The sequence below is a fragment of the Mytilus californianus genome, unplaced genomic scaffold, assembly GCF_021869535.1.
Source record: "Mytilus californianus isolate M0D057914Y unplaced genomic scaffold, xbMytCali1.0.p SCAF_3, whole genome shotgun sequence".
Lineage (NCBI taxonomy): Eukaryota > Metazoa > Mollusca > Bivalvia > Mytilida > Mytilidae > Mytilus > Mytilus californianus.
In genome coordinates, this window is record NW_026262679.1 from 107,289,095 (window position 1) to 107,304,992 (window position 15,898).

General features: G+C 32.3%; 1 protein-coding gene across 2 annotated transcripts; it reads left to right on the top strand.

Moving 5' to 3' along the window:
- Positions 1 to 1,855: 1,855 nt before the first annotated feature.
- LOC127735707 (neuropeptides capa receptor-like) lies at positions 1,856 to 10,357 on the top strand. Of its 2 annotated transcripts, XM_052245967.1 has the most exons (3): positions 1,856 to 1,970; positions 3,154 to 5,238; positions 6,980 to 10,357. In XM_052245967.1, exon 2 carries the CDS (start codon positions 3,227 to 3,229, stop codon positions 5,219 to 5,221), a length of 1,995 nt encoding a protein of 664 aa, XP_052101927.1. In that variant the 5' UTR covers positions 1,856 to 1,970; positions 3,154 to 3,226; the 3' UTR covers positions 5,222 to 5,238; positions 6,980 to 10,357. The 2 variants fall into 2 exon arrangements, with proteins under 2 accessions (XP_052101927.1, XP_052101926.1); XM_052245966.1 differs by lacking the exon at positions 1,856 to 1,970 and having other exon boundaries at positions 2,992 to 5,228.
- The last annotated feature ends 5,541 nt before the right edge of the window (positions 10,358 to 15,898 follow it).

Below are 15,898 nucleotides of genomic sequence, written 5' to 3' on the forward strand. Positions count from 1 at the left end.
ACAACCCTTTGATCAAAAGGAAAAACGACGACGAGACAAACGACAATGCGATACGAACCCAACCAAAAGTCGGGGTCGAACTCAAGTGCTCCGAGTTGGCAATTTTACAGACAAGTTGGTTTATAAATTCATGCAACAGTAGTTTACCGATGTTCAAATCTCATAAATCGATTAAGAAGATACAAGTTAAGGTAACAAACAGAAACTGAGGGAATCGCAAACACTTCAAAAGGAGAGAGACCGGAAGTATCGATAGACCATACATGCATGCTGCACCTGTCATGTGATTACACGCTTAGTCAAAATGTCACACTTGGGAATATGACTGAATCTATAAAACTGAATATCAGATGAGTGATATCAAAAGATGAAAGACCGTGAAAACATGAATCTATCGAGTTAAGACACAGACGCTGACACATCGTATCGGTCAACCAATTCGTGACCGTAACATTTTGTAGAGTCAATTTCGGTCGTTTTTCGTACAATTTTAATCCTGGTATCTGTGATGAGTTTATTTCCTCATATTTCAATGAAACGAAAGGCTTGCTAAACAAACTAATGTGCGGCCATGAATCAGATATTACTAGTAACAACAATGTAAATGACATTGTTTATCAACATTTTATGTACCCAATCCCTTCTATGCTAGTTCGCATCTTCGAAAAAAACATGTATCATAGGACTATCAACACCTCTCCGAAGACAAACAAAAACTATTATACTAGATTCAGGAAGTATAAACTGCGACACCTTGTACATAGTAGTTGTAATGGCAAAAATTATGGTTAAGGTGTTCTTTCTAGTCCCTGCTGGAGTTCGGTGAATGTAATGAATATTTTCAACTCTGTTCCTCGACGTAGACGCAGTCGTGGTCGCGTGAGCGCGACGTATCAGAAAACGGGAGCGATGGGAGATCGGTTTTTAATTAGTCTGGTTCTTTATACATCGACTACTCTTCGTGATGCTTCCGTAAATGACCTTCTATCATTTATACAGACGCTGAGTATGCATCACACCGCACGAGACTATATACTACCCCACTTCGAAACTTATTTTTTTGCACAAATAATGTTTGGGAACCACTGTAACAAATATATATGTTCTTACCATAACAAACTCACAATCATTTGGGATATTGCTGATCACAGACTTTTCAGACCGGTTGGCATTAGGAAAATAAAATGAAGAAACGGTCATTTATAAAACTGTCCTTTCGGATTCATGAATAACATTTCCCTTGGATGATAACTGTTTTAATTCGGGAATATTTTTATACTGAGTTAAATATTTGAAATTTCAAAACATTAAATCAAAAAGTAATTAGTCGAACACATAATCGCATATTTAGAATGAGAGAGATGTAATGTTGTTGATTGAAATTATTTTGTATTTTGTATAAATAAAAAGGAGACGTAAGTTAGGTGAACTTGTTTTATGGATATAGTTTTAAATATAAAAAGTAAGAAGTAAGAATGAACCAAATCACCGTCAATTAAAAGATATGACAATTGAAAATAAATATAAAAAAGCTACATGCAATCCCATGAGCTGAAAAGGAACATCGCACACCAAAATAAAATCAGGAGAGGTAGACAGGCTGGTTCAACAGGAAAAACACTACTGCCAAATGAAATTTGGTCCACAATTATTATAAAAGAAATTCATTGTGAACACCGTAGTCTTTTATATTTAGTTTATATTTCACTTCCTGGTATTGCATACAGTATATACATGGACTAAAAACTTTTAATTAAAGAATTCAAACGAGAATTCAAATTATAGGTGGAAAACCACACCTCAACGGTGTGAAAAAGAACAGTTACTGTACTGAATATATCATGCGAGATATTACCGCAGCTTAATTATTTGAGGGGTTTCTTCGTGAATAGAAGTTTGCATATAATTTGTCAGAACCTTCTCGTTGACCTTAAAGACGGATAATAAAGTGGTTTAAGAACGACAAAGAGGTAAGGCTAAATCCCCCTGAATTTATTTAACACCAGGGCTGGTTTCAAAAAGTTTTTCAATCTACTTAAATTCAAAGTATCACAGTCCAATGAATGTACTTAAAGGTTCTATAACAATAGTATGGCTAATTTATAAACAATGTTTCAAATTATAATAGCCCATAATTGCAATTTTGACAGATTTCGGCAAATTTTGGGAATTTACCTCAAAAATGTACAAGAAGGACATCGTTAACCAAAACCAAAATTATGTTGGAAGTATTGAGCTACCTTTCGGACACAACTTATTATATTTTAGTTTGATTAGTGATGTCTTTCGATGCAAATTTGGACAAAAACGTGTAAAATGTGCAATTTTGTGTCAAAATATCTTCAAAAGCAACAAGTATCGCTGAATAACATTTTATTTCATGGAATTATGTAAAATTATAAAAATATATGTTCAAGTATTATTATGATATAAAGACTCTTTAATATTCCATTCCCAGTAGGATTCGACACTGTAAACGGATAATAAAGGCAAAATTTCAAATCCAATGCACTAACTTTTTGTACATCGAATTGAACCCAAACTGAAACTGCTGAGGTCGGTTAAATGGATCCATACCAAAGATTCAAAGAAACTATATAATAAAGACTCAGTGGTAGTACGATTTTGCATTATTTCTTTTTTCTTAAATAATTTTATTTGGTTTCATTTACAATCCGCCAATATTTTTTATACAGTTCCCAAATTCTCAGCGTACGTTAACATCAAAAAGTTAAATTCCTTTTAAATTCGTCATGTTATTTCATTATTTTTCCATTTGTTTTCTGAACTAATTTTTATACAAAATTAATGTAAGTCAAGTTTACAAAACTATCCTAATATTTGTACATAAATTTTAAAGAAAATTTAAAGTTTCATTATTGATTACTCAAGGTGAATCCATGGTTTACATTATGCCGGATTGGAAAATAAAAACTTCCGAGTCATATATATGATTAGGTCTATCGATTGTCCGTCCAGGTGTGACAATTAACGTAGGTAAATCGCAAGATTAAACTTGCTTGCCAATATTTAAATATTTTCTCATACATAACGTTTATGGACATAATTTTGTGAAATGCTTTACAAAGTGTACGATATTTTTGTGTTTATAATGTCAATTTTTAAAATGGATAAAATGTAAACATGTTTCAGAGATTTCTTGTGGAATTTGTGATTATGGAATAAATTGCTGACGCCATGGAAGTAAAAGATCAATAGTGGAAATATGGCTGCAAATTCTTCGGACACAAGGAATTCTACATTAGTTCCTTCGACAGCCGCGAAAACAACATTTTTGGTGATTTTCCTTCTTGTCGGATTATTTGGAAACCTCCTTTTAACAATTACAATAGGAAGTAACAGGAAACACAGATCGATTGTAATAAATATAATAACAATAAATTTGGCGATCACAAATTTGTTGAATTGTTTTTTGAACTTTTCTTTTGCAATAGGATATACTGTATCGCCATCTTTAGATTTGGATATGTATTTATGCCGGGTTAATTCCTTTTTCATGAACATAGTAACAATAGAAACGCCATTGACTCTGACAGTGTTCAGTCTTGACAGATTTATTTATTCTATAGTTCCAGAGAAATATGTAAGTCTACAAAATATTCCAAGAACAATTTTTATGATAATATATACTTGGATACAGTCTGTGGCGTTTAGCTTCCCGTTCATTACTGGGCTGATTTCAGTAGAAATATATATATATTTGAGCGTCTGCCTTCAATCCGAAGACATTAACAGCGAGTTTCTTGCATTCTATGTGTTGTTGTGTTACATTTTACCACTCTGTGCAATGATTTTTTTCTTCATTTTCATTTTGAAGGCTGCATTTTCTCAGCGGGACCATATACACACTATCATGACCCAACACCAATACTCCAAAGACACAGACACTGACCGAAATCAGTATTTAACTGAAGTTTGTGGTACAAAAATGGTCGGTGTACTTTGTTTGGCATGGTTGATTTGCGAAATGCCATTTTTAAGTGCATTCATTGTACGTCTGACATTCAGAAATATATATTACAGTCCATATGCTAACGTTACTTTATTGTGGTTGAAATTTTCTTATGTGATGGCGCTGCCATTAACAGTGTTCATGTTTAATAAAGATATTTGGCAGACATTTAAAGATATGGTTTTCTGCAAAAAAAGAAATTCGGTGGATGACTCAGCTAACAAAGAATATTCACCAGACAGTTCGAAAGACAGTTTATCTGATAAATTGAAGTTGAAAGTTAAATTATCTGACGAAATAAAAGTTTTTAAAGAGGAACAAGCCAGAGAAAATGGCGTTCGAAATACCGGATTTCAAGTTCCTGTATTTTTTGCTACATCACATGGTGTTCATATGCACACGATGGATGATGATGAAAGTTTGTCAGACAGTGATGATGTATATGACAATCCGAAAGTAATGAAATGTGACGTACTTGGATCTCAGGAATTTCTTAATCAGTGTGATACTAGTGATTACGATTCAAGTAACGAATTAGACCCATTCTCAGTGTCACACCCTATAACAAGCAAGAGTTTAAAGGATGCAGACGATACATTGCAAAAACGATCAAATTCACACCCGGAAGTGAGAATGAAATCAACAGATCACGCGCAAACGTCAGTTACAATATCGTCTGCGGCTGACTCAGGGTTAGATATAAGTACAAATAAAACAGGAATAGCTTTCTTAACAACAGATACCTCCAAAACTATTTTGGGTACTCATAATGAGATAAGCGAACTCAGTCAGAGTAGTAGTGCTAGTAAAAATGGACTTAATATCCCTGGAGAAATTGCCGAGTCTTTCTCTATGGCTGTGCTCGAGAGTACACCCATTCAAAACGAAAATGAAACTATCTTATGTTCAAACAGTTATACGTCTGATTTAGAGAGCACTGTAACGTCAATTTCAGATTCGTATTCATTGAAAAATAAAAAGAAAAAGAAAAGGAAAGAAAAATTTTCCCAATCAAATACTTCTGAAGTCAGCCATACCTCAAGTTGCATGCTCAGTATTAAACCGCCAACGAGACTACAACCTCTACCAAACTCTCCAAATCATCCAAAACTTGAGGGAGGAACTTTAAGCAATAAACTATCATTAGATATATTATCTGCTCAGCAATTATGCGACACGTCCGTCGTCACACCTAGTGCCTGTCATCTTGTATCTGATGATCTTGTTAACTATGTACAGTCATCTTAAACACAATGTAAGTTCTGGTATGTATTATTAAATATATCACTCTGATGTGGTAAATGAAAGATAAAGGTTATATTTATATCAGGGAAAATTTTATTCTGCAATTGTTTAAGCATTTAAAAACCGAAATAAAAATATTTCAAAATATAATGGAAGAGCAAAACTTGTTTTCCACAACACCATATAGACACTTGATTTGCACAAATCTGTTTGCTTTATGATATAGCTATGATATTGCACTTTATAAAGGACAATAGTTTTATCGTCAATTTAATATTCACAACGAAAGTATTTATTGAGAATACTTCCTTAAAATCTTCAACCATATCTTTACTTCATTACTCTTATATTATATATCACAATGAACTTTGAAGATTATCTGTCATGTGTACAGTTGGATCGTAAACATAGCTATTCTTTCATGTACTTGACATGTTGATTTTCGAGTTTAATGCGATCAAATCGTTTTACATATAAAACTAAGTAATGATCAGTTCTGTATATTTCGGCTATATTTACATACGTTCCTTGAAAAATAATGAAATACAGTGTAATCCACAACATTGAGAATTTCAGACTCCAGATAGATGGCCCGATAGCTTACCCTAGAAAAATTTGAACAAGAGTTTTCCCTTTCGGAAACGTAAAATATCATAGTCACTTGTCCCAAAAGACGGGGAAAGATGGTCTAAAATTTTGTCTTGAACACTGAATGTAAAGCAAAAACTAGACATTTTAACTCAAACATATGCAGGGTATAAACGGTTTACCAAAAAAAACAAAAAAAACGTTTTATTAATGGAATGGGTTTGCGTGAAAAGTGAGTTTATGAAATGTCACCTTTTTAAGAGGGTCATCAATTCCTAATGTTGAAAGTTAAAGACATCATTATTGAACACTGACACAGAATTTAAAAGTAATAAATTGAATATCAAAAAGGGCCAACTTATGAATTCATTTAATGTGTCATCGAATTTTTGAAGAATAAAAAGTGTGTGATGTTTTGTGTAAATTGTTTACCAAAATTTAAATACCAATACGTATGACCCCCATTATTGTCAATTAAGTCCTATTAAAATCATTGACCTGGTCATTCTATTTGAATTGATTCAAATTCTTAAATCGATTTAGGTTACAACGCCAACAGGCCTATTATAGCTGACTATACGCATGGGTTTTGTTAAAGGCCATACGGTGATCTATTATTGCTTAAATCTATGCCATTTTTTTTACTCTGTTGGATATTTGTCTCATTGGCAATCATACCACATCTCCTTATTTTATATTAAGTTATTACTTGGGCTTTGTTTCTGGTAATTATTCACCATTCAGACATTTGATGGATGCCCAGTCCCATGGAATTACTTGCAAGTGATATATTTCCTATTCCTCAGATAATTATCACCTTTATGCACTCTAGTAGTTTGGGTTTTTTTAATGAATAAGGGGGAACGAAAACAGAAAATAAATATTTTAAAATACCAATGTATACATTAGGAACTGGAAATCTGTAAATCGAATAAAGAACACTATAAATGTACCCCGAAAAACAAAATTGGTACAAGCAGAGTTTTGAAAGTGATTTGTTTAGTCATTACTTTGTCATTTATTTATTGTTTTCGTCCTGTCACAAGTCTTGTAATTAGTGAACAAAATAAAGTTGGTATTCGGGGTCGTTATACACCACCGAGAACATCAGAATGTTGATGCAGATAAAATTGTTGTTTTACAATCTCATGTTAAACTGATTTTATCTTACAGGAACTGTGAATGTGTTTATAGCAGATATAAGAAGAGTATGGTATTGGAGTAAGCACGAGACTGTTTTTTCTTTTTTCTTTTATATTTTGTATGGGGCATTAATATATTCTTAAAATTGTACAAACATGTCGTATGGTTTAGTTTCAGTTGTAATAACAAGTTTTTATTTATTTCAAGTTTGATTGTGATGTTTATTCGTAATTTATTGTTTGGTTGTAAATCTATTACGGTGTAAGATCAATATCATTCATATTTTTTAACCACTTAATTTTCTGGTCCAAGTTGCGAAATGCCTAAAATTGTTGTTGACATAAAGGCACCTGAAATCCTTAATGGACATAATGATAGATTCATCACGAGTCGACCGTTAAATTGTAAACTATTATATTCAACTTAATTATAGAGAACATGTTCTTATAAAAGTGTAGTGCAGTGTTTGGACTATTTTGATCAGTTGTGAATTTCAAAATTTATGCAGAAATGAAGGACTATTATGAATATTTTGAAAGAATAGATTTATGCCAACCTGATATCAATATTTCCAGGCATTTTTTTCTTTCTTCAAACTTGATTATAAATATGAAGACCTTTTAAATTATCTTTAGATTGAAAAGGTCTCAATGCAACATTTTTTCTGTGAAAAAATAGAACGATTTATTACACATTAACTCCTTTATTCAGATTCTTGCACGTTCGTTGCTTTCCACAAGAGGCCTTCGTTTTTATTCAATTTCTATCTTCAAAATACTAAACAGTTTTGAGTTCCACTTCTAAGAGTGATAGCCCTTATTTACATTGCTTTCTATATGTATACGGATACCTTATGTCATTGAAGCGTATTCATAATTCTTTAAACTCTTTTTCTTTTAAACATGACTTTAATGATTTAGTAGTTTCACCTCGATTAACATTATAAAAGAACTTTACCCCTGCAATATTTTGACAAGTGCAATGCATAAAATGAATAATAATATCAAATAAATTATTTTTCAAAATACTCCTAATGTGAAATAAATTGAGCGGAAATGTCCCTTCTTGTTTGAAGACAAATTGATTATGTCCCGAAACTCGAGTATTATATAATATTTATTCTTTTTTACACTTCTTTTTATTACCAAACTTTATAAATTAACTGTTGTAACAGGATTTTCATGGTCAATTAAACTTGTATTTATAGGCATTTTGATCGACTTTAATTTAAGTAATATTTAAGATTATTTCCTGCAGTTATTTAAAATGCTAAAATTCGTAATGTTATTGGATGGTCTTGAATCGTTTTTTTTTTTTTTTAATTATTATTTTCAATATAAAGCATACTTTTGCTTTTATATTGATATTGTGTGTATTCGGTCTGTTTACATTAAGGTTGTTTTTCTTTTCAGTATCATTCACAGGTATATCGACTTTCTCATCAAAGAGGCTAATAATATACATGACATGTTTGATCATAGACTAAATGTGGACTGAAGAACTTGTCCAATGGCATGATACCACATAAAATTGTTTATGCAAAATCGCTTTAAAATCTACAGTATATAATTTGGTAGAACACATTTTTAATAAGTCAATATTTCATTAAGTTGACGTTGTTAAAAAGTGAAGACATGACTTTTGTGTATTATTATAGCAGATCTGTGGGTCATTGTTAAACTTATATCATTTAATTACTATTACCATTTGATTTTTTGTTGTTGCCAAAAACAACACTTCTACATTAACTACTTATTGCTACTGCTATGTACTTTTAAATAATAATCACGTTAATTAAAATATCTACCTCAGCTCTAGATCTTGTTTGACAGAATAAATTACATCCGATTGTTGAAGTTCAAGAAACCTTTTTTTGAAATGCTGCACTTATAAATAAAAATTATAAAATTCAACCAAGAGCAATAAATTGTTCCCAACTCGGGGATGCCAACACTTAAGCTGGCAATAAGCAATAAATTGTAACAAATAAGCGAGTTCACAAACTACAAAATTCCTCTGACATTTGGTTTGTTTTTGTTTTTGTTTTTGTTTTTGTTTTTTTTGCACTAGTTAAGAGTATGATTCCTTCGACGTCAGAATGCTTTTGGACCGACTTAGATTACTTTGTCATTCGACGGCCTGTATTCGAACTTGCGGTGTTTACATGAAATAAGCTAAGAAAATATAATGTTTGGGTCAAACTAAGTAATATCATGGTGCAATGAACTTATTTAAAATACTCTCAATTCAAAATAGGAAAACTTGTCATTAAAATTTTAATAGATGTACTTGAAGCGTTCCGTTTCTTTGAATGGTATAGTAAAATATAAAACTTTAATATTCCAACTTGGAATATATCCAGTAGTATAGTCCGTTTAAGAAATAATGCATGGTTTGTATCAATTATTTCAAACAATTTAACACGATTTCTTTCATAAACAGAACTTTCCGGTGTTTTGGGGGTAACAGAAAGGCATTTAGTATTTATTATAAATTCGTAGTGCAATTACTATGTTAACCATACACACACTATAAAACCCAACCACAATGTAATATTACAGTAAGTCATTGGTACATCAGTTCAAAGTTGGAACATTTAATGTATTAGATATGTAAATTTAAACCTAAAGACACATCTATTAGTTGTTTTAAATTTTAACATGATTATATAAAAATGCAGGTCAGATTGCAACTCCAACAATTATAGTTATATGAATAGCTCTTTCTTACGTCATCGGGTCAAATAACAGTATACTTCAAGTAGATTTTGTGACACTTTGTACTTGTTTAAATGTATTGTGTTTTTATTATGAATGTAATTTGCGAATTGCACATAAATCTGATAAAAGCTTTTATGATATGCATATTATGCATTATATGTATATTGTATTAGATAGAGTTGAACAGGTGACCTTAGTCAACTCTCAGAGAAAATCTTGGTCTCGTTTAAATTGAAACTTCCATGAAGTATTAATATTGATCACATGTTTCAACGTTCCAATCTTGATTTCATTTGTTTGATTCTTTGCAGATTTATATATCTTTGACTTGGTATGTTCAATAATTAATGCGCTTTATCAAAATGTATTGAAAATGATTGTATCTATGGCGTGAAAGTATTTAAGAAACATTTCTCTGTTGCAATGAATGCATTATTTTGTGCTCTCTGAATTACCATGTCTTGGTTTGTTAGTGGTATAAGTACACTTCAGGAAACATAAGATATTCTTAATTATTTGTTAATAATTGTTATCCATTTATTAAGTTATTTTATGTATATATTTTTTATTGTTGTTGAAGAATTTTTGACATTTTTGATATGTTGCACGTTTTGATACAAATAATTCCGTCCAGTGAAATGTTTACTTTTTGTAACTTTCAAAGTTGAATAAAAAAAAGATGAAAATATGAGATTTATTTCCTTTTGTTAGAATTATAATAATGGGACCAGATCTTGTTCGTATAATTCTGGGACGTTTTAACTGAACATTCAATTTATTTGTTCTTTTCAAGCAATGTGTAGAAAGAAATAATATATATTGTATTCTAAAAATATTACGAAATATTTATGGCTAAATGACAAGACACGAATAAAGAGAGTAATGAGACGGGAAACACAGTTTATACTCATAAAATACTGTTTTTAAAACTGACTACCAAACATATTACAAATATAAAGTAGTTAAAGAATTCCCGAGACTACTTTAACTATAACCTTACTAAAAGAGGTTTTAGTTACAATATATTTGAAGAACATATTCCAACTCGGTGGTCTCGTGGTAGCGATCTCGCCTCGACTGCAAAAGGTCGTGGGAACGATCTCTGGCAAGGTCAGATCAAATGTTTAAAAATTAGTATTTGCTGCTTCTCCACTAGACATGTGGCATTAAGGAGTGAGAGAAAGAGTGGACGTTTCGAAGTATAAAAAATGTGTTTGGGTAGGGTGACATGTCTTATAATCTATAGCACGTTAAAAATCAGACTCGGCGTTCTCGTCCTAAATATGCATTTAATTTGCCACTGGACGTTAGTCAGCCATCCATTATTATCATAATATAATTCTTTCCCTTTGTTTTTATTGGTGGATGAAGCCTGAGTGCCCAGACAGTATTCAGACCTTTTGCAGGAAAACTGGATATCCTAGTCAATTATGATCAGAATCATACGAACCTTGCTACGAGCAAGGTTTGGACTAACAACTTTGGTGTTGACAGGATAGTGATCCCTGTAAACGACGTTCTTTGACCATTGTTGCCACACGATTAAATACATATGGGAGCTGATGGTTTAAAAACAAAAATAACAACAAAAAAACGAAGGGCGTAACTTATGGAGTAGAAGCTGGTTACCCGTTTTAAACACCTTGATTTACCCCCATTTTATTTCGTGTCGCTCGTGTCGCTCAATTGTTAGTTTTCTTTTTAGTCTTTCGTGAACTGTTGTCTTTATGGCTAGCTTTCTTTTAGTCATTGTCATGTCTGTATATCTTCGATTTGTGAGTTTTCCCTTTTTATCTTGTTAATTTATGTTTAACTTGTTCCATTGCCATAGAAATAGAAATATATATAATGAAACTCACCTAATACAGATCCCAAGTATTAGTTTTTAGCTGTGTAAAGGCTCGTGTCTGACATTATCGGTGGAGTAACAACGACGTCTTTTGCCAGTGGCGGATCCAGAACTTTTTATAAGGGAGGGGGCATTGATGCCATAAGAGGGAGCCCACTACAGTCATGCTTCAGTGATTCCTTGCATAATCAAATTTTTCCCACAAAAGGGGGGTCGGGCGCCCTAGCGTCCCCCCTCCCCTGGATCCGCCTATGATTACACCCATCGTCATGACCGTGGCTGCAAAGCTACTGTTCAATTTCAACTTAATTTACTTTATTTTGAATTAGGATAACACAATCTTAATTATGTAGTAGTCCCTTTTGTTGTTTATACAACACTGTCATTCATTTATGACAATGTCATTCGAAGTGTTTGAGCATCAAAGCTCTTTAACACTTTGTACAGTGGGACCATTCATTGGATACCAATGACCGTTGACCCCGCCTTCTTAAATTGATTGACAACCGTCTACTGAACGTCATCTCGGGACAACTTAATGAAAACATTTTGAAAATAGATTTATAAAATTTAAAAATAATTTTGAGTAGAAACACACTACTTTTTCCATTTCAAACCAACCAATGCGTATTTCAAGAGACTGAGTCAAACATTATTTTTTTTATACGTCTCTCTTCCAAAAAAGGGAAACAAAATAGGTACATAAGAAAGAAAATGCCATCACAATATATTTAGTACCGATGTTTCAAATATTAGCAAAAATATGTGTAACTCGCATTTGTCAAACAGATGTTGGGATGTAGGAATTAGGTTATATTTCGCAAAAATTGTTTGATTAATTCTAAAGAAATATTGGAAGAGAGAAACACATCAACATCCAATTGCAAGACATTTTTTTTTTTACAATCCCTGGAGGGAAAGGGTTCGATTTCAAATAATTAGCTGCACATGGTCTAAGCATTTTATTTAACTGTTTGCTGTATTCAAGTTAAAAGCTTTTCAGAAAGCTTATCGAATTTTAAACAATCATTTTTTGATTTGGTACATGTACAATATAAAATAAGGAGATGTGGTATGATTGCCAATGAGACAACTTTCCACCAGGGACCAAATGACGTAGGTATTATAGCAACTATATATATACGTCGTTGTACGGCTTCACCAATAAGCAAAACCCATACGGCATAGCAAGCCATAAAAGGCCCAGAAATAACAAAATGTAACGCATTGAAAACGAGAAAACAAGCGAAGATGGATAAAGAGGTGTGTACCTTCATAGTCATGATACATTCCCAGTATAGTATTCTTAGTATCATGCTACTTAGTAGACTGAGATTCCGCCTTTCCAAAACTTTTTTTTCATGGTAAAACAATTTGCAATACAAATAAAATGTTTAAACATAATTATTACATTAGCCTAATTGTTTCATTTGTGTATTTTCTACATAAACTTATTGTTGATATCACAAAAAATATACATTAAAATTGCTCTTAAAGAAAATACAAAATCTAAAATTGTATTTCAATTCTGAGTGCACAATTTTCTATTTTTATAATAAAATTGATTTGATGTACACATGTATTTCACGGGCTTTAACAATTATCACTTTTTTTCAGGAAATATTTTAAGCTCCTTTTCTGTTCCGAAACAAGATATGCTTTCTCTCTGTGAATTAATTTTGCCGACAATAGTTGCATGGCAAGCAACTGAAATGTAAATCACTGTAAGGTTGAATTATCGGACAACAGCGAATTATGATTTTTCACAAACGATGAAATAAGTTTCACAAACACTGCCGAGATTACTCTTGAAAGTGTTGGACATGTCGATTCATAAACGTTGACTCTTTTCCAGCAGTAACTAACAGGTCAATCTCTCCAGTCCAGAGGTGGTTTTTGCAATAAAGGAAAAACGATATCTTTCTTCACCCTAAAAAATGAATTTTAATTTCTTACAAAATGTATCTCTAACACAATGAAAATGCTAAAATAATGCGAAATGTTTTGAATATGGAAAGGAACCAAATATTAAATCTATCAATTTGCTTATTTTATTAAATTTGGTGGAAGTTTTCTGCACTCGGTAGATGGATATTTCTCTTTCAGAACTCTTCCAAATCATTAAAATATGACGACCCCGGGAATAAATCGTTGATATATAGAATGTGTTGCGAGCTACTATTGCCTTGTCGGCATGAAAATTACCCCCCCCCCCCACCCCCCCCCCAAAAAAAAACCAACAGAACACTGCAAAGTATATGGTTTTTCAGGTCTTTCCCTACGCGTGGAAAGACCTTGTTGTTTTTCTAACATTTTTTTTCTGTATTTCTTCTAACATTTTTTGACATGACCTCCCTCCGTTTCTATTGAGGTTATCTTTTTTACAATAGTTTGCCACGTTTTTAAAAAAAAATATTGGTTCTAAATTTCTTGACTGAGAAGAATAATTAATTTCAGAACGGGAAGTGAAAAAAAAAAATGATAAAAAAAAAATCAAATATACATAATTGAGTTTGAATTAAGTTGAAATGACAGCAAATATTCTACAAAGAGAATATGTTTATTCAAATAGTACATACCTCGAACCCTTAAATCGTCATATCTATGTAGACCCTACATTGCTTTAAGTCGTAGGTACGACTTCATCCACCAGCAACACATGTCCACAAACAAAACTTCGGGTACATTAGGAACCCTTCTTGCTTTTTTCTTCATTATGAGCTAGAGCTAGTTTCGACTTTGGCGTCTAATTTTTAAAATACTTCATTGATGATCTAATCACTACTGCGTACATGCAAAATCTTCGTTCCCGTGAACATTAAGAGCTGTTGGTGTTTCAAATTTCATCCAAGTCTCTTCCGTGGATTTAAGCCAAGCTTCCAAATCGACAAGATAAGAGGTCAGTGTATTCAAATGAATTTAAGTTCTGTGGTACATTCTAATGCACAATGGGTAAATGTCTGGTTAAAAATTAATATTATCTTTGATGTGCCGCATAAGCATCCCTATTAAGTAAGACAGTTCGTGCGTGACCCATGACATAAGATCTTTATGCATTTCATTTGCTATTTTCTATCAAAATCCAGACCAGGTAGTAACCAATATCAATTAACGTGTCTGAAGACGAATTTACACATTTTTGTGGACTACTGGTTCAAAATAAAATTGATTTCAAGGCTAGAACATACTCCTAACGTTCATCACTGGTGAATAAATGATACAAAACACTATTAAATAGTCATTCTAAAATAAAAATTATCTGATTGATGGATTGTTGTTTGCTAAACGTCCAGTTCGCAAATATTTCCCGCATTATCAGACCGAGTACAATAAAAATTAGCTAGATTTGTAATTACCTCAATGTATAGCTAAAAAGGGTAGAAAATATGGAACCTGTCTTCTGTGGTACTGATATTACGTTATGTTGTATTATTATTACTTGATGATATTTTGTCTTTACGTAATATGGTTTTGACATTACGTAATGATTTTCTGATATTATTCAATATGGAATAGTCATTACTTAATGATATTTCGATATTACATGATATGGTTTCGTATGGACTTGATATAGTTTTGTCATTACTTAATACGGTTTTGTCATTACTCGATGTGGTTTCATCATTATCTAATGTGGTTGTGTTATTAGGCAATCTGGTTTTAACATTACTTAATGTGTATGTGGCTTAACGCAATGTAGTTGTTTCATTACATGATGTGGTTTTGTTATTTCGTAATGATGATTTGCCAATTCCTTATATGGCTTTAAAATTACATAATGATGTTTCAAAATTTGACGATTTTACACTACATGATGTGTTCGTTCCAGTATTTGATGTGGTCCTGTCATTCTTTGAGGTGGTTATCACATTACTTGATAAGGTAAAACCACGGGACTATTTGGGAAAAACTGGTTCTATTTTGAAAACCGATTTCCATGTTTTATTTGCCACGGATGAGTGTGGCAATCCATCGAGTTAGAGTTCAAATTAAAGTTCGGGTTACTGTTCGAATTAAACTTCGAGTTATTCTTCGATTTAAACTTCGAGTAATTTTCGATTTCGAGTCATACTGAGAATTAAAGTTCGAGTTAGCATTGAGTTTCGAGTTGAACTTCGAGTTTGAGTTACCTTTTGAGGTAGAGTTCGAGTAAGACTTCGAGTCTCATTTAGATTAAGATTTCGAGTTGAAATTGGAGTTATCTAACATGAGTTCGTATTTAAATTTTCTATCGCGGATCAAGGGCTTTTGCTCGGGCTTCCGAAAAAAGGGTAAAGGGGTATGCGTACAAAAGATAAACAATGTTACAGTATACAAAACACCACATAGAAATCGAAATAAAGTGAGATGTGGTGTGATTGCCAATGAGACAACTATCCA

What these genes read in the sequence shown, in the direction of transcription:
- LOC127735707 (XM_052245967.1), top strand. Translation starts at nt 3,227, where the DNA reads ATGGCTGCAAATTCTTCGGACACAAGGAATTCTACATTAGTTCCTTCG.